Source organism: Diadema setosum, chromosome 19, assembly GCF_964275005.1.
Source record: "Diadema setosum chromosome 19, eeDiaSeto1, whole genome shotgun sequence".
Taxonomy (NCBI): Eukaryota; Metazoa; Echinodermata; class Echinoidea; order Diadematoida; family Diadematidae; genus Diadema; species Diadema setosum.
The window spans coordinates 22,267,776-22,290,345 of NC_092703.1; the positions used below are offsets into that span (position 1 = coordinate 22,267,776).

The window sequence follows — 22,570 nt, forward strand, 5'->3', positions numbered from 1 at the left end:
GAAATGACAAGTTTGTCACAAATGTCTTGAATGTTCACCTTCCTTGACCTAGGTTTAATTGGATGAATAGGAGAGCATGTATCTAGGGATTTAAGGACTTTAACTTGACTTTGACCCATTCATACATTTAGGCATTGAGTAATTTTCAAGGTACAGTTGTGAGAAAAAGTGCAATTTCTGAATTGAATAGTAAATTGTTACCATTTTCATCTGGCCCTTGACCCTAAAAGTCATAAGATAATCACTTTCAGGTAGAACATGCATAATATGTACTAAGTTTCAAGATAACTTGAGCCACTTCGAGATATGGAGGAAAAAGTTAGTTCAGCACTTTCACTTGATCTTTGACCTTTTGACCTTTGAGGCAAAAAAAGAAGAAAAAAAAAAACTTTCCAGAGAATTTCTATTAGGTTACACATGCATACACCAAGTGTAAAAAATTAATAACCCTGCTGGCATTGCATAAATATGAGGAATGTAAAATTTTGAAGTGTTGCACTTGACCTTTGACCCCTGACCTTTGACCCCATGAACCCTACATTCTCTAGATAATCACTTCCAGTCAGTACATGTATATACTATGTTCCATGAAGATACCTTGAACAATTTTCCAAGGCACGGAGAAAAAAAAGAAGTTTTGATATTTTTACTTGACCTTTTGACCTTTGACCTTTGACCTCATGACCCAAACTTTCACCAGAGAATCTTAATTGGGTAATACATGTATACACTAAGTTTCAAGAAAATATCTTCAGGCATTCAATAGATATGGCGAAAATAGTGAAATTTCATGTATTTGACCCTGACCTTTTGACCTTTGACCTCATGACGCAAACTTTCACCAGAGAATCTTAATTGGGTAATACATGTATACACTAAGTTTCAAGAAAATATCTTCAGGCATTCAATAGATATGGTGGAAAAAGTGAAATTTTATGTATTTGACCTTGACCTTTTGACCTTTGACCTTGAGCATGTGCACCCAAAAGTTGATAGGCACAACTTCACCCCCTAATACACATACATGCCAAGTTTCATTAGGATACCTCAACAGGTTTTGATAGTTACCTTGTCCACAAAATTCATTACAGACGGATGGAAGGACGGACGGACGGACAACCCGAAAACATAATGCCTCCGGCACCACTTCGTGGCGGAGGCATAAAAAAATTAATAATGTTAAAGCAAAATAAGATAAAATTAAACAGAACAAAGAAATCAAATGAAAAACACTGTTTAGATTATGTAACACTTGGTATCTCAAATGCATTCATTCATTCTTGGCTGTCAGTAAACCATCTCATTGCAGGACTTCACTTATAAACAGCATTAAAAAAACAGTACAATCACAACACATTCCATCTTGCATTAAAAATACATCACTCCTTTTAATCAAACGATATAACATTTGATGCAGTACTAGATAAATGCATGTCTCACATACAAGATTGCTAGCTGTGACTTGGTCAACTTTGACATTCATCATGCAACACATGTCTAAATAATTACATCATATACAATATATTTTTCTTTAGTATCTGACAACTGCATACGTCTTGACTTTCACACTCTGCTAGGGATGGGGCTTGTAATTGCTCTGGAATGCTTGTACATCTAGAAAAGTGATGTGTTGCATGTTATTTAAAGATATGGCACTGAGTTATGTGTGCAAATGCCCCTGCATTAAAGAGGAAACAAAAGAGAAGAAACGCGAGATGAATCGCCGCACAGACATGGCTGTGTGCAACGGCTTGGGTTTGACGTAACTCTACAGTGTGACTTGACAAAATCTGATTCAGGAGTAATGACCAATTTAATACACAAAAGGAAAAAAAAATCTTTGAACAGTATGCTATTATATATTTTTATTTTAGTTTTATCAATGATCAGTTTTCTCACTGGACTCGTAACATCAAACTAAATACAGTACGTTCAGTTCCCAACAAAAACCTGCATCACTGGTTTGAAATGCCTTTACTTTACCCTAATGTCATACAGATTCCTACAAAGACATGGAGAGGCATTTTCCTTCCCACCAACTGTAGAAGCTTGGCATCAGAAGTAAAAGTCGCTTTGTATTCACACTTGACAATCTTTCACATGTTTGCAAAGCATGATCGTCGACACAAACAGAAGTTCTACAGTTATTTTAACAGCAGATTTTGACGCTCCATAATATCAGAGAATCAATCTTGTACACAGTTATTTGTAACACTTTTCTTGGAGTCAGGGCACAGCTACAGTACATGCAACAAAAGTCTGACTTTTATCAGGGTTGGTTGGTATCTCTTTGCAACCATCATTATATGTACAGTACATTTACTGCTTTTCTAAGAACGATTTTGTGAAATCTGTTGCGAGTCTCCTCTCAGCTTTTCAAGGTTTGGGTCATCCTGACCACAAAAAAAAAAAAAATAAAAAATAAAAAAATCATACTGAATTCTCAGCGGCAGACATTAAAACCTGCTTTTGTAATATCTGAGTAACACATAAACAAAATATAAATATATACACCCGGTACACCTGTATTAAAACCCTTCAATCTTGTTTTGCCTTTCTAGAAGATGCTAAATAGGCAGTGAATCATGTGCACAAAAAAAAAACAACTGACTTTTGGATGCTTGCATCATTTTGTGGCCCGAGTAAACACATACAATGTAACTACATGGGGCTGCCTATGTTTATACTGATGAGAAGGAACTTCTGGCAGGGCCAGTCTTCTTTGCAGACCAGATTTTGTGCTTCCTTTTCAGGATTACTCTTTCTCTTCCAGTTTTAATAGGCATTCAACATGCGAGCTGAATTTAATACAAACTTGGAACTGTATTGCTATTAAAATCAAATTTTGCTATAGCAAAGTGAACACTGTTTGCTTCTTCTGCTTTGTTTTTGTCCTTGACCATCAAGAACTCTTTGATACTCGACTAGTTGGCAAAAGGGATTTTAGTTATCAGACATGTACATAATACAATTACTCCTATGCAATGATGAAAGCTTGCAAGTCACTTTACTCCAAGAACAGTAGAGATTACAGCCCCGCAGATAGTCAGGCTTTCTTGATCCCGATGACACCACACGCCAGGCGACCACCGGCATGGCCAGTTGTCTTGCTGTCTGGAAATCCCCCTCTGCCAAGATCATCGGTATCGGCATGCACCTAATTGATGCACGAAAAAAAAGGGGGGGGGGCATGAAATGCTTAACAGTAAAATTAACAAAACCTATGCCACTGACACTCATTTTTCTTTGGAGTGAAGTTTTACCCCATTGCCAATATCAGGTTAAGCTAACAAGATATAACTACATAATGTAAGGAATCATGACAAATTGAAAATATGTGACCTTTATTAAAAAGAACCATGATGAAAATATGAAACGAGAGGATATCAAGAACGTGATAAATATGAGTTGAACACTCAGAAACAAATTCAGTTAAATTGTAATAAATTGTAATGATGAGGTAGAGCACTGAATATAACCATTGCACCATTCTCACAGATCTAATCTACAGCTATCTGCATGGTGAAGGTGGGGAAATTACTGGAAAGATGTGAGATCTTGGGTGCTTCCCTTTTTAATGTTTTGTTGTTGTTGTTGTTTTCCTCCTACCATGACGATGCCCATTTCATTCATGGATTTTCAAGGTCTGAACAGGTGCTCCATCTCAGTATATCACTAAATCATGGCATACATTATGAAAGATCTGCTTGCTACATAAAGGCTGATCAGTAAGGAATTAATGAACATCTCATGAGACTGACCACGACTGAACGACCAATGATGGACTTGGTGCCGGTCAAAGAGAGGTGTCTGTCGGTCATTTCCACTTTAGCCACGCCATCGGCACCCGCTGTGATGTTGCCCAGATCGCCAACATGTCTTTACATAATGAAAAAAGAGAGGAATAAATATTACTATGATAAACGAAAAGCACTCATAGACTACAGACCTCCGCCAAGCAGCTTATTTATTTCCACCCATTATATACGCATGCTTAAATCGCTGAATCTCCCAATGTACAAGCCTTTTGTTTACATCATCAACTTCCAGCTAAGCGGCGCCTTGCCTGAGCAGAGCAAGCACTTTAATGCACAGCTTGAACTCCCAAGTTCATTGACACTATCTACCAAAAAGATTTTAAAAATCCTTCACAAATCCATAAAAATTCGCAGATCATTACTTAATTTGAATCATCTGTTCCTTGTGTCATTCTCGACTTTTCCTGCAAGTTTCATTCAAATCCGTTCTCAACTTTTTGAATTATTTTGCAAACAGACAAACAAGCACCCGATCATCACATAACCTCCTCTTCCTTGGCGTATGTAATACTGTATAGTACGCCATATATTTCGCGAGTGTAAATTTTTGCGAATCGGGAATTCCCGACAATTTCGCGAGTGGTTATATTCGCGATCGTGGAGTCCTGTACTGAAAGAAGTGTACACGCATACGTCACATTCACATCAGGATCAGAGTCAATATTTTCATGTGTCTTTAATTTCGCGAAAAGCACCTCACTCACGAAATTCGCAAAATATTCAGTGTATACAGTAACTAACTAGTAACAGGACAGTGATCTGTGGGTTATGAATGTAATGTACAGCTTACCCTGCTACTCATCAGCATAAGCTGCACAAGCTGTCACTAATATGAAAGAGTCTGCTTCAGAACATTAATTCTTCTCATTGCACTGTATCAATGTAGGTAAGAAGTTATTCATCATAAGCAGCCTCAGGTGCACAAAAGCATGGTGGAGAACACCTGACCAATTTGGTACTAGACAACAACAACAAAACAAAACAAAAGAAACCAACACACACACACACACACAGAAGAAGAAGATAGGCCTACATGCTGACTGTACAAAACATCATGCAATCAAGAAAAGGGCATGAATGTGCAATTAGTCTTCTTCATAGCATTTTCCATTTCTTTATCTCCTTTTGAAATGATAAAAGGACTGCCCTGCTTAAAAAAAAAAAAAAAAGTAATAGAAGTGAAATTTCATAGCTTGTCAATTAAATTGACAGTGGTGCAATAGCATGTTTTATAGATAGTCAATCACCATCAACAACAAGGATGAGTTTTTTTTCTGCAAAAATTAAAATAAAATGGCAGCTTTATTGTGACATCATAAATCTACAAACAAATCATATCTTGGCTATTTGTCACTGGTTTTCCTCCTTCCAGATTGAGGCATTATACCGCAATGCTTCGAGGGCAAATGAAAATATGACCATATCTTTTCAGCTGTTGTTTTGTTAATCACGAACTGCACTGCATGCATCGAAAAGTCCTACATCAAGTTTAACACAAATCACTGTAACTTGGTCCCCTGTATAATGTTAATCCGTTTCGTACGGGAGCCTGGTGTCCTGCTTATTAAAGTCTACGGGCATTTCAGAATTCCATATGGAACAGGTTAACAGCACAGTGGGCCTTGACTTTTGTCCCCAAAACACTCCATGGTACATACTACTGAAGGTAAAGTACAATGTACACTTTATGTATCAGTTACGAAAAAATGTACCTGGCCAGCTTTTCTAGAGCTACGTTCTACATACACGTATGTACAGATGACTGTTCTCACAAAGAAAATAATCCTAACTACAGAGTATTATGACCTCAATTCCATCATCACCACCGTCAATCTTGTACACATGTAAAAATGGATGGTGTGGAAATGTTGGCACATTTCACGCGACCAGAAGCTGCCATGAAAAAAAAAAAACACCAAAAAAAAAAACACAAACACAAATATTTTTGCTTGCCATAATGTTCCAGTAAAGAAAGTCCTGATTCCTTGATTCAAACCCAATTTTCTTTGCTCAATTTTTCACTATCATGATTTAAAATCTTGCCCGATTCATCTTATCTGGCCAAGTGTAAAAAATTGCTTGTGCAAAAATATTCACTTTTAATACAGTATTTGTGTGTCATATTGATGGCAGTATTGAGGTCATAGTTCAGAGGGAGGACCAAACCTACTGATAGAAGTCATGGGGAAATTATCTGAAGAAGTATGTTTACAGGTCAAATCTGCCTATAGCAGCCACCCATAGGAGACAAAAACAGTGGCCGTTACAGACAGGTGGCCAATATAGACAGATCTGTGACATTTTGTGTGGATGACACGTACATACATGTATCATCGTTTATCTTAAAGTATAGCATGCATAATATGAACAAGTTGTACTACTAACAACATTTTGTACATTGTACAATGCCATTGCACACTCATGCCCACACGGCACTACGTGCATTACGTTGTACTATGCCTGAATGAAGGGTAAATACAGCAGTGGCACTCACTGAATCGTTCGCCATGCACTACCTGCACAGATGTGGAGTACATGCAAAAAAGCATGCTGAATTATCAGCTCTGCTGAGCCGTATGTGTATGTGGCCACCATTTTACACTCAAATGAAATTCTACTTCCAGATACAAAATTGGTGGCTACAAAGCAAAGGTCTTTGACTTTTTTCTCAGAAGGATTTCTTTATTGGCTGCAAATGACAGGTGGCCACTAAAGCAAGTTTGACTGTTTGGGATACCTGTTTTCATCTGAAGGGCCTCCATGTTCTTTCTTCTCAGGGTTGAAGTGAGATCCAGCAGATACGCATCCTGTGTTATGAGGAGAGTAAAATGAAATGCAATCGATGCAGGCACTGTGATACATGGCATATTCCATAAATTTGAATGGATTTACACTGTGTGCAAAAGTCCTGTTATTGTCTCTCCCACAATTACATACAATTGCGATCTAGTGTCCATATCTCCAACTTACATGCTTAAAAATGAAAACCCTGTTCAATCCACAAAATTCTGTCTGACTTGCATAAAAATAAAAAGCTGATGCCATGGCAACACACTTCTCGGCACTTGCAAAAAAGAAAAAAAAAGGGTCTTGTATTACGACACATTACATTGACCACATGTGCCGGATGTCAGCTTGATCGCTTCATAACTAATGGAGCAGTTTGCTCCACATTTTGGAATGACTTATGAAAATTTGCTGTTGCCATGGCAACACACTGCTCAAAACTAATGAAAAGATGTCTTGCACATCATACCTGTCCCTATAATCGAGGTCAATTTTGTGGCTATTGTGCCACATTTTAAACCACTTGCTCAACAAGAGACCTGGGGGTCTTGCACTCACCCGAGTATCGCAAGTTCACCTTTCACACAGTCACCAATCTAAATTATTCACAGCTCTACCAAAATTTGACCAGGCATTCTCAAGGAGAAGATGAAAATGTACAATAAGGGCCAAAATTTTTTAAGATTCCTTAACTTTGGGGGATTGGGGCCCCCTGGGTGGGGCATGGTGCCCATTTTAGTATAAATTGAGATCCTCACCCCCTAGGGATGCTACCTGCCAAGTTTGATGAAAGTCCATCATGAGGTTTTTCAAGCAGAAGATGAAAATGTCAAAAGTTTACGCACGATGGACGACGGACGCCAGGCGAAGAACGATCGCAATAGCTCACTTGAGCCTTTGGCTCAGGTGAGCTAAAAACTGAGGGAGTAGTTTGATCAACTAAGTTTTGCCATGGACTGGCCGACCATCGGACATCCATGTGATTCCTAACATACTTGTGTACCTCCTTCACTTATACACACTTTGTGTGTGTGCGGGGGGCGGGGGGGGGGGGGGGATAAAATGTAATGAACATGAGAAACAATAAATGTTTAATCACACTACATGTATCCTCTATTAACTTTCTTGGGGCTAGCCTTGTGCACATCAGCAAAAGGGTTGGTACATTTATCCCCTTCCCCTTTCATTACACAGATCAACATGTTGCATTGCATGGAAAAATTATAAATCTACACTGTATCTTAAAAGGTGAAAAATTTGGGATAGTACTCACCATTGGTGTTGTCTCCAAACTCGTGGATGTGGAAGCCATGTTCTCCAGCAGCCAGTCCAGTTATTTCCCCCTGTACAATCACCTGATCTCCCTAAAATTCAAAATCATGAGAAATAACCATGACTTAATAGGTTTTGGTCCTGGGGGAATTCCCCTATGGGGGAAAAAAAAATATTAATTTGGTTATTACTTAAGTTGTCACCTGTGACTTTCACTGCACATCTCATTCCATGGGGAAGGATTAGGGAAACTTGTCTCATTCACCTAATTTGTGCAAAATCAAAAAGAAAATTGAAAAAAAAAAAAAAAAAAAAAAAAAAAAAACAGAAACATCATTTTTAGAAAAAAGACCTGTAGAACTGATCGCATTTCTGGAGTTGTTGCTAATCAACTCTGTTGTGAGTCTCAGGGGAGACCTCGTCACTGTGCAGCTTCATTGCCTGATTTGACCTGAGTAGCTGAGATGTGTAGTTTGCCAGTGGTTGGCGTGGGCAGGTCAGGGCTACAATGTATAAACACGTTTCAAACTAACTTTGCGTTTATCAACTCTACAGAAATGTGTATCTGGCTCAAAAGCAATTACACGTACAATCACTTTTTTTTTTCTGCGTTTCAGAAATGTGTTTCTAACCCAACCACAATCATAACACTTTGCATTCATCAACCAAGGTGCTACACAAGCACTTGCCTGATTGCCAAGGGCAAGTGAAAATCACATCAAATTTTTTTTTTTTGGAATAAGCTTGCCCGAATAGGGCAAGCAAAAAGTTTTGAAGCCCTTTTTTCGCTTTTCCCCCTTCAAACCCACAAAGTCAACCACACAGAAGCTTAAAGATGATTGTTTAGTGATGCAATGCAGTTTGATTTCATTTCAGCCACTTTCCAACTGCATGCAGAAACCCCAATGCAGTGCATACCAACACTCAATCATACCAAGTTTGTTACTCCAATGTGTTTAAGCATGTGAATTAATGTGTGATGTTTATTCAAATGATTGTGTTTTAAATCAACCCCTTGACTTACAAGTGATTTCTTTTTTTCATTTTCTGACATTTTTGGACTTTCTTTTCAGGCAAGTAAAAATTTGTGTTCGGGCAAGTAATGTAGCACCCTGTCAACTGCCCAAAACTCGGTGAAAGTTGTTTGGAAACCTTAAAGAGATGGTACAGTTTCAGATGAGATGGTGCTTGAGGTTTCCAACATTTTTTTGATGATGATTTTATTGATAATGAGAAACCTCTTTTTTAATCATGAAAGAATATATTACGGTATTAAAAGAGGAGTTCAAAGTTTATTTGATGAAAATTGGTTCTGAAATGGCTGAGATATCCAAAACACAGGGATCCACCTTCTATCAGGATTGCATTGTTTTACTTTGGATTTGGATATCTAAGCCATTTCAAAACAAATTTTCATCAAATAAAAATTTACTTCCATTAAAAAAGTACAGTATGCTTCTTTTTAAATAGCATTTCATACAGTGTAAAGTGGTTTCTAAGTATCTTGCAAAAAGTTAAAAGCTGAATTCTCACCGCAACCACTACTATACCATCCCTACAAGTCTGCGCCAGAAGTGATGTGATAAACACACCCACAGTGTAAGCCAGTGTACCTCTTGTAAAGCTACACTGGTCGTCTGGGATGGGCAAAGAAACACTCAGTCTGATGACAAATGTTCGGCCCATCTCCAGCATCAGAAAATTATGCGCTTTTGAACCCTAATTGCTGACTGGTGGCAAATTACTACTGCTGGCAGGGACAGCTATGAGAAATGGATTGGCCAAATGCTGGAGACAAGGAAGACAGAGAAAGTTTCTCTGTGTATGTCAGTACAATGTACAGAGTATGTGTGTGCATCAGTGTGCGAGTGTGTTTCAGAGCAAGAAAAGTTATGTTGAGCAAGACAGAGAGAAATTTTAATAGTCAAGGGATAAAATATAAAACAACCGATAAAGACTAGCTGTGTTTCACATGTGATACACAAGTACCTATCCATTCAAATTCAACAGCATGCCACAAGGTATGAATGTGTGTATTATATTTGTCTATGTGTGTATTATATTATTATGTGTGTATTATTTGTCTATGTGTGTATTATGTTTGTCTATGAGTGTATTATATTTGTCAATGTGTGTATTATATTTGTGTGTATTATATTTGTCAAGGTATGAATGTGTGTATTATATTTGTCTTCACATACAAATTGACACAATATAAAATGTACACTACATTGTACTGTATGTAAATTGCAATCTTCAGTATTTGACTACCGGTATTCTGATCTTCATTTAACTACTGATTTCAATGGCATACTGTTGAAATATTCTAGTTGAGGGAACACAAACAAAGAGTTGATGAATTACAAATCAAAGTGCAGTGATAAAACATTTGATTCGCCACGCTGTACACCGGGGTACCGTTGTAACCCGGGGTACCGCGTTGTATAGCGCCATCTCATGCCCATTATTTGTAATGCGTATCCGAATTCAGATACGCCGATTCCGAATTCGGATACGGCAAAGTCGTCGCAATGAACTAGCACCATAGGTGTTTTTCGAAGTAATTTCTAGCACCACACCGTTTTGTAAACATCATCTACCGCAACTTTTATTTTCAGGAAAAAAAAATAATCACCGAAAGCCCAGAAAATTCACCCCAAAATCAACTGTATTTCTTCAAAATTTGATCATAGGGGCTGCCATCTTTATAATCTTCTACGCGTGCGCGAATGGTCGATAATAAGAGATGAAATGCGAAAGAAAAAGGTTCAGAGCAGAAAATAATCATCAGTTGCATGCATTAATTGTTGCATAATCACAAATAAGTAAACATTTTTGTGCATAATAATACTAAAATAATACTAACAAACAGTTTGACACATTTTTTGGTAAGCCAGGGTACAGCGCTGAAAAAAAAAAAAATTAATTCAACAAAATGGCGAATTTTCATTTGGTACCCCAGGGTACCAAATATTGCATCATTTAACACATGCATTTCATTAATTTGAAAGGTCCATTTGTGACTGTGCATCACAAAATGAAGTAAAGTTGCACACCATGATTTTACATTCATGAGGACTCAGACTAGGTGAAAGGGTCAACTTAGTCAATCTTAAGTTTTTTTACATTTTCTAAAAGAGCAATTCTTCTTCTACACAAGTTTTGGATCATACATCGAATGGAAAATTTAGCAGTTTTTCTAAAACACTTATTTTGTAGAATAGTATGATTTAGATACCGGGTATTATGAGGCCCCTTTTTCATTTCTTAAAATTCCTGTACACACTTTTCACATTGACTCTGATTTATATTTTTTGAAAGGATGATGATACTGCTTTGAAAGTTGGGATTACTAATGGACAGAATGTGTATAGAGAGTTTGCTCTCTTATGTCTAATCTGATAATTCCTTCATTGATGTTGCTAAGGTGTTTTATGTGCTGTCCCCCCCCCCCCCCCAATTCATTGCACAGCTACACAGCTTGGTGAGATTATTAAAAAGCTTGAATAACCCCTGTACTGCAGAGCCTCTTTTCAGAGTATGGTTGGACCTACTACTAATGGACCGCCTAATGTTTATTTCCTTGATAAGAATATTTAACACTGAAATTCACGTAAAAAACGTGACCTACGTGATTGAGAAAATCCAGCTCTATCAAATGCCGTTGTTCCCTTTTCGATTCGAAGTTTCAGTGCAAAAATATCGCCGACGAATCTGCGTGGCCTCGTTTCAGCTCCCTGCGGTAAATCGCGTTATTACAGTGTAGGATCGACTGCTGATTTTGCATTGACAATGCACGCAAACCGAGTTGAATTGAACACCGTGTTGTACGAAGCTTTTTAGAAGCCTTTTAGAAACTTCCATAGACATTACATTGTGCTGTCATTACGATTCGGTGAAAATATTCATTCAAAATTTTGTCCTTGATTAAAACCATTAATGAACAGTGAATTATCGCGTTTTCCCACACCATCCTCATCTGCATTCAAAGCCAATCAATTTTTATGTACTTTGCGCGCAGAGAAGTGCGTACTAAGTGTTCAGTGCGTGAATTATACGCGGTCGGTTTCAATAAGGGTGGTCGATATGTGGGGTAGGGCTACCATACACTTTTCAAGAGTGTGTGTGTTTTCTTTACCAGTACTAGTATTTAGATACGTTATAGGTTTAGGAGAGTCTATTTCAATGATACATTAAAGCTTACAGTCCGCTCTTTCAAGAATTTGCCTCTGAAAATCCATGTCTGCCAACTTTCAGTTGGTTTTGTGATGCAAGGTCACACTTTAAAATACATTGTATAAGCACATAAATTATTGATGTTAATTCTAGTATCACCTGGCATGGAAACTACTCTGTACACACTGTATACATTGTAGATGGGGATACCAAACGCACAGGGTGAAACCAAGGAGGTTCTAGAGAATGGAGTCACAACCGTCTTATTCCCTTTGCTAGAAGTTCGAAGCCGCCGCTCAAAAATATTTGAAGCATGTGCCAAACAGGATTTGCCGCGCAGATACGAACTAAAGACAATTGACTCTGGTCTCATTGCATAATCACCAGCCACTTTCAGAGGAAGATATGTCTTTGTGATGGTAATTACTTTTCGCTATCCCTTCTTACAAAAGGTAGGTGGTACAGACATGAGGATGCGCGAATAGAAATTGAGCAAAAAATGCTGAAATAAAGATGAAAATTACTCGACTGGGCATACCCAGGCACTAATCTGATATATCTATCAATAAAGAATTATACTTGAAGATTATTCCATATTAGTTTCATTTATGGAAATTAAAGATAATAAAAAGTTTTGGTACCTCAAAAGTTTCCCTGAATTTCCGTGTTTCAGGTTAAAGTACCTTTCATATAACTAACACTGTGAGACTTACTCGCCCCAAAGTGCTCTCATTTCTTAGTAATCACGCAATTAACTGCGACCAGCAGCCCCATACGCATAGCGTAATGGGGCTTCGCATTGTAGCATTCAGGATCATGACAAATTTAGTATCACGGGTTAATATCAACTTAAAATCCAAAAAATTCTTCAATTTGAAGACTTACCAATTAAGTTGAAGTCTTGAAAACGGGCTTCGGGCAACGTTTGGTTCTGCCAATAGTCCCTTTCTGTTCGAATTGATGACTGAATGTGACTCGGTCGAGAGGACCTTGGGAGAGCTACGGTACATACACTGATTACTACGGCCAGCGCATACGCACACATCACATGCGAACAAATTTCAAATCCATGAACGGATAAGATGTTTGTGTGCACATGCGCTGGCCGTCAATTCGGTGTAGCTCTCCCAAGGTCCTCTTGACCGAGTCACATTCAGTCATCAATTCGAACAGAAAGGGACTATTGGCAAAACCAAACGTTGCCCGAAGCCTGTTTTCAATACTTCAACTTAATTGGTAAGTCTTCAAATTGAAGAAATTTTTGGATTTTAAGTTGATATTTACCCGCGATACTACATCTGTCATGATCCTGTAAGCTACAATGTGAAGCCCCATTTAGCTATGCGTATGGGGCTGCTGGTCGCAGTTACAGCTGCTGTAGCTACTCAGTATGCGTATGGGGCTGCACGCTGCTGGTCGCAGTTATCATGCAATAATGGTTTCGTACAATACGTGTACTACCTCGCCGCCTTCTGGTACGAAACCATTATTGCATGATTACTAAGACATGAGAGCACTTTGGGGTGAGTAAGTCTCACAGTGTTAGTTATATGAAAGGCACACTTCTGAAACACAAACTAAGACAAGGAAATTCAGGGAAACTTTTGAGGTAATACCAAAACTTTATATTATCTTTAAGCAGAAAAGTGATAAAACCAGCTTTCCAGGATGGTACAGATGTAAACATTTTCACATGATACAGCTCTGATTTACACTTTTGCACAAATTTCTGGACGGGATTGACTTTTTTTTTTTTGCATGCTCTATCATTAAGTGAAATTTAATTTCATTTGATAAATAAATAAGCAAAATATGACCAACATTATGATAACGTTCAAAATGAATCTTCAGATTGCTCAGAAAGACGGCGGCTTGGAACATCGATCATCAAAGGCACAAGTGCACCTGTGGAATTCTTTTGTACATCAATAGAAATCTGACAACTGTTTGAATAATTGCAGCCAGTTGGAACTCCATATAAAACCTCCTTGGTTAAACAAAGGGGCAGTACATAAGCACGTGGCTTATAATAATTGACAGACCTAACTTTGAAAATCCACTGTTAAAAGAGCATGTTCAGGAAAGAGCTTGGTGAATTTGTGCTGGTACAAGCACCCGCAAAGGTGTTGAATACTACCAGCTGGTATGTTGGCATCTCTTTCTTTCCTAGGTACACCCATGAGGTTGTGCAATTACAGCATATCAAGCACTTGATAAATTCATGCATGCACTTTGTTGAAGTGCCTGTGTGTGTGTGTGTGTGTGTGTGTGTGTGTGTGTGTGTGTGTGTGTGTGTGAGGGGGGTGGGGAGCTGACAGTCTTTTTTGCAGCATGAACTGTCGCAAATTTCCAATGGCATTCAAATGCATGCATACTGCAGACAAGAACTTTTGTGTGCAATTTAACTTTGCAAATCTTGGCTTTCGTGAAATTTGCAAAATGAAAATACTATTATACATGTGAAAATATCCAGTTTTACATACTGTAGAGGCATAAATGTAATTTTTGTGTACAGTATTCATCGCATAATCGGGCATCTGATAATCGGGAACCTCGCTTAAATGACATACGCTTCCCAGAAACATTTCCAATGCACGTTATTTTCACTGGATAATCGGGCGGGGACCTCTGATAAACGGGACAGTTTTTCTTCAAGCGATCTTTGATTTTGTTGATATTTTACACAAAAAAATCTACCAAAATACCACAACAATATTTCAAAGATTCCCTATCAGTTGTCGTTTACATCAAACTTACAAAGCAAGCTTCGGACTGGTGTGTTTTGACCTCCGTCCATCCAGTACACGTACATTTCAGCTCGCTGCCCGCCTTCGCTTTTCTGTACATGTGTATATATGGCGAGCCAGATCGCTACAACACATGTACAGTGCAGTGATCGCGGCAAGTAAACAATCAAGCCGTGATGATTGAATGATTGAAGGACTTTTCATTGACGTTCCCACATCAGTTCTGGGTAATCATTTCCCATGGTTGTGGATATGTATTTATACAGAACGCCCTACGTGTCCAAGAATTCTACGAATGTTTAAGAAAGTGCTAGCTTTTAATCCACATATTTTGTGTTCGAAGAGAGGCGACAGAAGAAGAACCTGGTTGCGATTACTCTACATCATTGCGAGAATGCAGGGACAGCTAGAGGGTCGCGCCGAGGGGTAGCGTGGTTGTGTATTCATGTACACGTACAGTACGTCAGTATGCATGTGTGTGTGTGTGTGTGAGTGTGCACTACATAATGTACATGTCTTATGCCGTTAGTGTATGGTGAGTGCTCATCGCGAAATCGGGCACCCCGCTTAAAGGGGCCGTGTTTGCTACTCCCAACCTGTCCCGATTATGCGATGAATACTGTATTTGGCGCTGATTTGTGCGAATTCTAAAACCCATAAAAATATCTCTGCATATTTTGAAAGGATTGACAACTGTGCAGCAGTTGTCAATATATATATATATATATGTATATATCGCAAGAACCTGCGATATATAAATTTTTTTAAGCTGTTACAGTAAGTGTAAAAAAATTGATCAAGCTCTTGACTTTTACAGTCTAAAGGAAAATTAAAAATGGGCGTGGGGTATTATCAGTCTTTACTTTTAATACTGCATGTAGCTGCAAAAAGATCATAATAGTATTTCGTTGCCCTGAACACATGACTGTATTTCATTTTGTCACAACAGATTTTGTGTCATGGTTACACTGCATTTCATCCATATATAGTTTGTGTAAATGAGAACTGATTTTGTTATGAGAAGGAACAATTCTTCCACTTTCATATGATAAGCGCTTTTACGTGGTGTATTGCGATAATGAGCTGCTAGATGGCGAGGTGTTGTAGCTCATTATGTATTCATGCCACCATTCCGCATGCATACTAGTATGGTAAATGAGAGTGCAGTCTGACTGAGTGGTTATGTGATATTTCAATTACAGAGGGGTGATATGACCTGCAGAATTACTCCGGACAAATATAACATTCCTAACCGTATCATTTAATACTAACCACGCTTTTTGGGGTCTAGCTCAAAAATTACCGGTTGAACTACTAATATTTGCAGGAACATTTGTCATGATGCCATGTATGGCATGTGGCATAACTGAAATTAATGCAACACTTTTGTTTGCAGTATTACATTTTTGCACACTTTTTGTTAGAAGACATCGTTTTGTAACATCCTCTTTTTTTATTTGTACAATCTAAGGCAACTACAGATTGTATCCATCCATGGCAACTTTAATATTTGTTGAATTGTATTCATTCTTTCCTTTATCATAAAGCTGGGAAGGATGAACATGTTTACACATGATTTCGACACAAGAAATGAATAAATGGTGATTTGGGAGTAAAAGTATGTACATGTATTTGCTTATAAGTACACTATTTACCACAGAATTGCCCACCAGCAAAATTTGAACCAAATCTTTAAACCACTTATACTTACCCTCATCCCAACACATCCCTCCCAATCCCCCCCCCCCCAACAAAAAATAGACCCACCCGTGGCACCTCTGCCTTATCATGCCTAACAAAACAAAGCTACCTGCACAATGAATGCACTTTGACCTTCAGAACACCTTGTGTACAGTCTCCTTGCGCCACCATGACTCTGCACATTTCATTGAAGATATTTCACTTGTAGACTCTGTATAAAATGGTCCTGGCTGGCTTGTTGTTGTTGTTTTGTTTTGGTTTTAATGGCGTGTATCACTCCATTAAAACCAAGACTATCCTATCTAGTCTTAATTAAAGCTCTCAGCACTTTAGTTGAAATCACGTCACCAGGTTCAGATGCAGGTCCCTAACAACTTTATACTTTATTACCAGAGGTCTGAAGAGAAAGTGTTTCACATATGGTATGTGATCCTGCAACTCAAAACCAACAAAAAGTCACCAGACAGGGATTTTTACTATTAGGTTAAGAACAGATTCTGAAAGTGGAGACTCTTTAAAATGATATCAAACTCAATTCAAATGGACTCTTCTATCCTATGTAAATATTGGAAAGAAAGCACACATTCTGGAAAAGTTTGTACTTAACGAAAAGAGGCTCTGAAGTATAGGGTCTGTTGAAGTGCTTAATCTTTACCGAGCTGTGCTCTGCGCAATGAATGGGACAACAAAAAAAAAAAAAAGAAAACTTCAGAGCAACATCAATAAAGGGATTATCAGATTAAGCTGAAATTGATCATGGTCTATCAACACATTCTATAAATAACTAATGCACACTTTCAAAGCAGTCGCATCACCATTTCAGAGTTAAAAGTGAAGCTGCCTGCCCATGTTCAGATGTTGTACATTGTACATTAATCGTTTAGATCTAAAATTAACTATACTATAAGGCTGCGTTCATATAGAAGTATACAATTCGGGTATTCGGGGCTCGTTTTCGAGGGCACGCGAATAGCTTGAATCGAACGATAGGATTTCCTCACACCGGTTCACATAAGAGGGCACTATTTGAAAGTACTGAATAGCTACGAATAGTATAGCAAAGTGGGAATTGAGCTTGTTCGATTTTCTTGCAGCGTATACTGTCTCTCGTTTATGAAATAATGACAATTTTGGTCTGGATTTGCCTTCAGCAAAAATAAGCATGTAGACTGACATTCTGATGCAGTTTATAAATTGTTAATAAGATTTGCTGGGATGTACACGTAGGAGGAAGAAATCCTCACTGCATGGGATGGTGAGTTGACGGTGCGGGTGATGGTGTACTCGGTGCCCGAATAGCGAATACTTCTATGTGAACGCAGCCTAACAGTGTAAAACCAGAAATGTTTGCGTCATTCTAATTTTGCAAGCCAAGATTCCCCAAACTAAAATTCAAGCGAAAATTCTTGTCTACTGTAGAATACATGCATTGAATGCTAATGGCAATTTATAAAAATTTCATGCCGTGAAAAAAAGCAGTCGGCTCCAATACATGAAATTTCATGGAATCACGCCGCTAAAATAGACACTATTGAAGTCACCGAAGGCACACAGTTTAACCAGAACTTCGAACAATGGCCTGGTAGACTATATCTGTTTTATATCCCTCCCAATGAATTTTATGAGAAACAGCAAAATATAAAAGTAGGCAGGCTGTTGAGCAGTCTATAGTATAAAGTTTTTTTCTTTTTCCACACACAAATTACATGTGAAAGTGTATGCATGGACTGCGTGATACCCTTTACTGTCTTCTCATGAAGTGTAGACACCGCGCGTTGGTGGAAAACCATACTGTGATGTGGTGTCTCATGCACTACCTGGGTAAATATGTGCCATGGCAGCATGATAAAGTTTTTTTCTACTAGTACTATTTCCCTACAGAAATAGTTGGACAAGCTCAAAATATGGTTTTAGTCACTTTGAATACCCTCGGCCAATCAGAGGACGAGAAATGATTTGTGAGGGATATAATAACAGCTATGTTTGTTGAACAGAAAGAACAGGATAAATAGCCAAACGGTTAATCATGTTAATTAATCACTGTTGAACAAAAGTCACGAGATATCAAATCAGTCTAATTACATTCTTAGTACCCCGTTATTGAACTGTAGCTGTGCTGTATTTAGTATAATCCCGAAACTCTGACTAATCTAACAGTTAGTAAGAAGTACTAGTATTAGAAGAAGCAAATTATGTTATTGTTAGTTACATAACTGCTATCTATACACAGCCCAGTCGGTAGTTGTAAAAACGCGTTTTCACAGCGACTGGCCCGGGCTGCGTATAGACTATAGTTACATAACTGCACGTGTGCCTTCGGGGCTTCAGCGTTGTGAAACCACGCGCGCTATTGTGAACCCATGGCCATGTGGTGCAGCGATGGGCGCGGCAGAACGGGTTAGTTTATCCCACTTATCTAAAAATAGATGTAAATGGGGCAAGTGCCAAGAGATTCATACTTTGACAGGCATACACCAATTCATCAACTCCCCAACAATGAGTTTCACACTTTTAAAAGCCTAGCTGGCCTTTGCAAGCTGGCAAGTGAATTTGCAGATTATTTTTTAACACACACGCCATGTCATGTTCTCACCGTCACGGCGGAGCTGACTGGTTCACTCCAAATCTTACAGTAAACAACCTACAAAGTTCCCAAGTTTACCCAAAGTTCTACCCCTAATCTCAAAGTGCGGACTTTATACACTAGACTATATCAACGTTAACAAACCCATACTTATCAAACACACATTATTTGTCGGAAACATCAAAAGGAAAACTACGGTCTACGGATCCGAGCACCGAGGGCCTTGCTCGCTTGAACATAACATAGCGCTTCAGCGCGCCGCCCGTTGCCTGCCCACATCACATGCCGCATGCCTAAGTACGGGGGTATGGAAATCTACATTGTACACTTACGTCTTGGGTAAAGTTGATGGTTCCTTTGACTCCATCTGACCCGGAAAGAACGCAAACAGCCGAAACAGCCATGATGCACTATGAAAAGAAAAGGTGTTCTAAAAAGTTACAGGGCTGAAGATTGCGGTACCGTGATTTCGACGAAGGTCTTCCTTGCCTAAGCTAAGTGATTCTTCCAAATTCCAAGCGGTCGATTCACGATTGACGAGTTGTGATAACCACCCAGCATACATGCCGGGCGCCCGACGCGATCGCGACGAAATGGCAGCTCTGTTTTTGCACACGGTACATTCGTTAGTCCACATTGTACGTATCGGGTGCAAATTAGAGGACTTTGACAAACGGTTTGGAAATTTCAACACGAACTTTGTCATGATTGTTCTTCTCCCTATTTCAATTATCACACAAGTTTGTGAAGTACGAAAAAAAAAAAGACACGTAGGCTCTAACAGGAGCAACGCTTCTGATCTGTGCGAGCAGGGAGGTGGGAAGAATCCAGTGCGTTGTGTAGTGGTGGTGAGCAAGGACGGAGAGGGTCAGAATTTCGCATGCATGCTCTGGGTTGGCCAATGTTGGGGGCGGGGCAGGGGCGAGGAGCGCCGAGGTCTCTTTCCACCTCCCTGGTCATCCCAATACCCCATGCTCAGTAGTTCTCATTTTTAGTTGTTCACAGCTTTTTCTTCTTCTCCTCCGCTTCTTCTTCTTCTTCTTTTTCTTCTTTTTTTTTTTGATCTCATTCTTCTCTCTTCATCATCATTTTCTTCTCCTTGAATTCTTCTCTCAATTCTTTTTTTTTTCTTCTTCTAGCTGCTTCTTCAGTTTTTATCTTCTTTTTCTTCGATAACCTTCAAAGGGCTACATATGCAGCCTTGTTATCACAAACTGACATAGGACCTTCACCATAGACCAATACAGAATTCTAAAACATAATTAAAATGTCAGATGAGCTTTGATAGCGTTTAAATTCAAAGGGACTGTACAGTACTGGTTGAGGAGGGGATTCATGTTTTAAACATTCCTAAAAAGTGAGATAATGAGAAACCTCTTATGAAATATGAAAGAGCATGTAATTTTAAGAAGGATTTAATGTGTATTTGATGAAAATTGATTTTCAAATGGCTGTGATATCAAAAAAAGTGATAATAAAACACGACAGACCACGCCTTTTATTAGGATCTCTTTGTTTCACCTTGTTTTTTGATAACTCAGCCATTTCAAAACCGATTTTCATCAAATAAACTTTTGATATCCCTTAGAATTGCATGCTCTTTGACATCTCATAGAGTGGTTTCTAAATATCTCACAAAACGTTAAAAGCTAAATCCTCACCCTGACCAGAACTGTACACACCCTTTAACATACAGGTTTGGTATACAGTCAAAAGTCGACCTCGTAGAAGGCGAAGGTCTTTTCAAGCCCTCTTCTCGATATTCTATTGATTTTAGTTCCTTTATAAGTCAAATTTCTTAAAGTCGAAGCTATTTCTTTTTATTAATATTAGTCCAAACAGATTTGACTTTATATAGGCGAGGTTGACATACATCAAGGCCTATAGAGGCACATTTAAAGCTTCAATTGCAAGCAGAACATAGCAAGGATAGGACCAGAGGATTAAAGTTCCCTATAATATGAGAAATGCAGAGAGTACAGTACAGCTACAAAGGCAAATTGACAACTCGATAATTTGGAATTCAATATTTGAAAATAAAATGCATAATTCATTATATGTATCAGATTCAAGAGTAATGAGGTTTTAATCAGTTCATTCTGCATTAGATTCATCATATCCATCAGGGCCGGCAGAACTGGGGTGGGGTGGCCTAGGGTGGGCATAGGATTCGGCTTTGCATGATCCATACAAATTAGAAACTATAGAAAACACTCGGACAGCACAGACCTCCGCCAAGCCAGCAACTCATTTCCACCCTATATACACGCAGCATGCAATTTCCCAAAATAGAAACATTTTATTTATGTCATTGCACGTCGCCTTGATGCCCGAGCAGAGTAGCGCTTTAGGCTGCGTTCACATAGAAGTATTCGGTATTCGGTATTCGCTATTCGCTATTCGCTATTCGCACCGTCAACTCACCATCCCATGCAGTGAGGATTTCTTCCTCCCACATCCCAGCAAATCTTATTAACAATTTCTAAACTGCATCAGAATGTCAGTCTACATACTTATTTTTGCTAAAGGGCAAATCCAGACCAAAAGTGTCATTATTTCATAAACGAGAGACGGTATACGCTGCAAGAAAATCGAACAAGCTCGATTCCCACTTTGCTATACTTTTCGCAGCTATTCGTACTTTCGAATAGTGCCCTCTTATGTGAACCGGTGTGAGGAAATCCTATCGTTCGATTCAAGCTATTCGCGTGCCCTCGAAAAACGAGCCCGAATACCCGAATAGTATACTTCTATTTGAACGCAGCCTAAGTGCGTATGTAAACCTCCAGTATGCACAGCTTGAACACCAAGTTCGTTTTATATGCCAAAAGATGAGACATCCTTCAAAATCCATAACAATATCCAAATTACTACCAAATTTGAATGAGGTGTTCCTTGTGTCAGGAAAGAAAGAAAAATGCCAAAATTTAAATTTTGTGATATTCATTTTATACTGTATTTAACTTATGTTGTTCAAGGCATGTGACATCATAAACTGTAAGTCCTCTCATCAAGCAGTGACTGCAGGCCATGCAGAAACTTAAGGAAAAACTTCATAACTTTCGAACATTGTTTGATTTTCCACAAAACTTTCACCGATGTGTTCAGACTAATGTTGCTGGATTCACTCAATCCTGTGTTGATGGCGGATCTGGTTCCATAATGTTCACTGTGTGTATATATATATATATATATATATATATATATATATATATATATATATATATATATATATATATATTATATAGATATATATAGAAGTATTGGAACAAGTTCACTCGGTTGACAGCAGGTTCATCCGTATTTATTGCTACTTGAGTTTCATGCCATCTCCATGAGGCGCAATCATCAGGCGCCCGATGATTGCGCCTCATGGAGGTGGCATGTCAACCGAGTGAACTTGTTCCAATACATTGTACTTCTGTCTAAAGCTCTTCCTTTGAGGATAACGAGCATTCTTCATAGGATAGAATCACCAAGTGTGT

General features: G+C 38.6%; 1 protein-coding gene across 1 annotated transcript; it reads right to left on the bottom strand.

Moving 5' to 3' along the window:
• Nucleotides 1-1,363: 1,363 nt before the first annotated feature.
• Nucleotides 1,364-19,650, bottom strand: LOC140242258 (uncharacterized). Its single transcript, XM_072322003.1, has 5 exons — nucleotides 19,418-19,650; nucleotides 7,879-7,969; nucleotides 6,556-6,625; nucleotides 3,762-3,879; nucleotides 1,364-3,157 (listed from the first exon to the last, which is right to left on the bottom strand). The coding sequence occupies exons 1-5, from the start codon at nucleotides 19,487-19,489 to the stop codon at nucleotides 3,047-3,049; spliced, it is 462 nt and encodes a 153-aa protein (XP_072178104.1). The 5' UTR covers nucleotides 19,490-19,650; the 3' UTR covers nucleotides 1,364-3,046.
• Nucleotides 19,651-22,570: the final 2,920 nt, after the last annotated feature.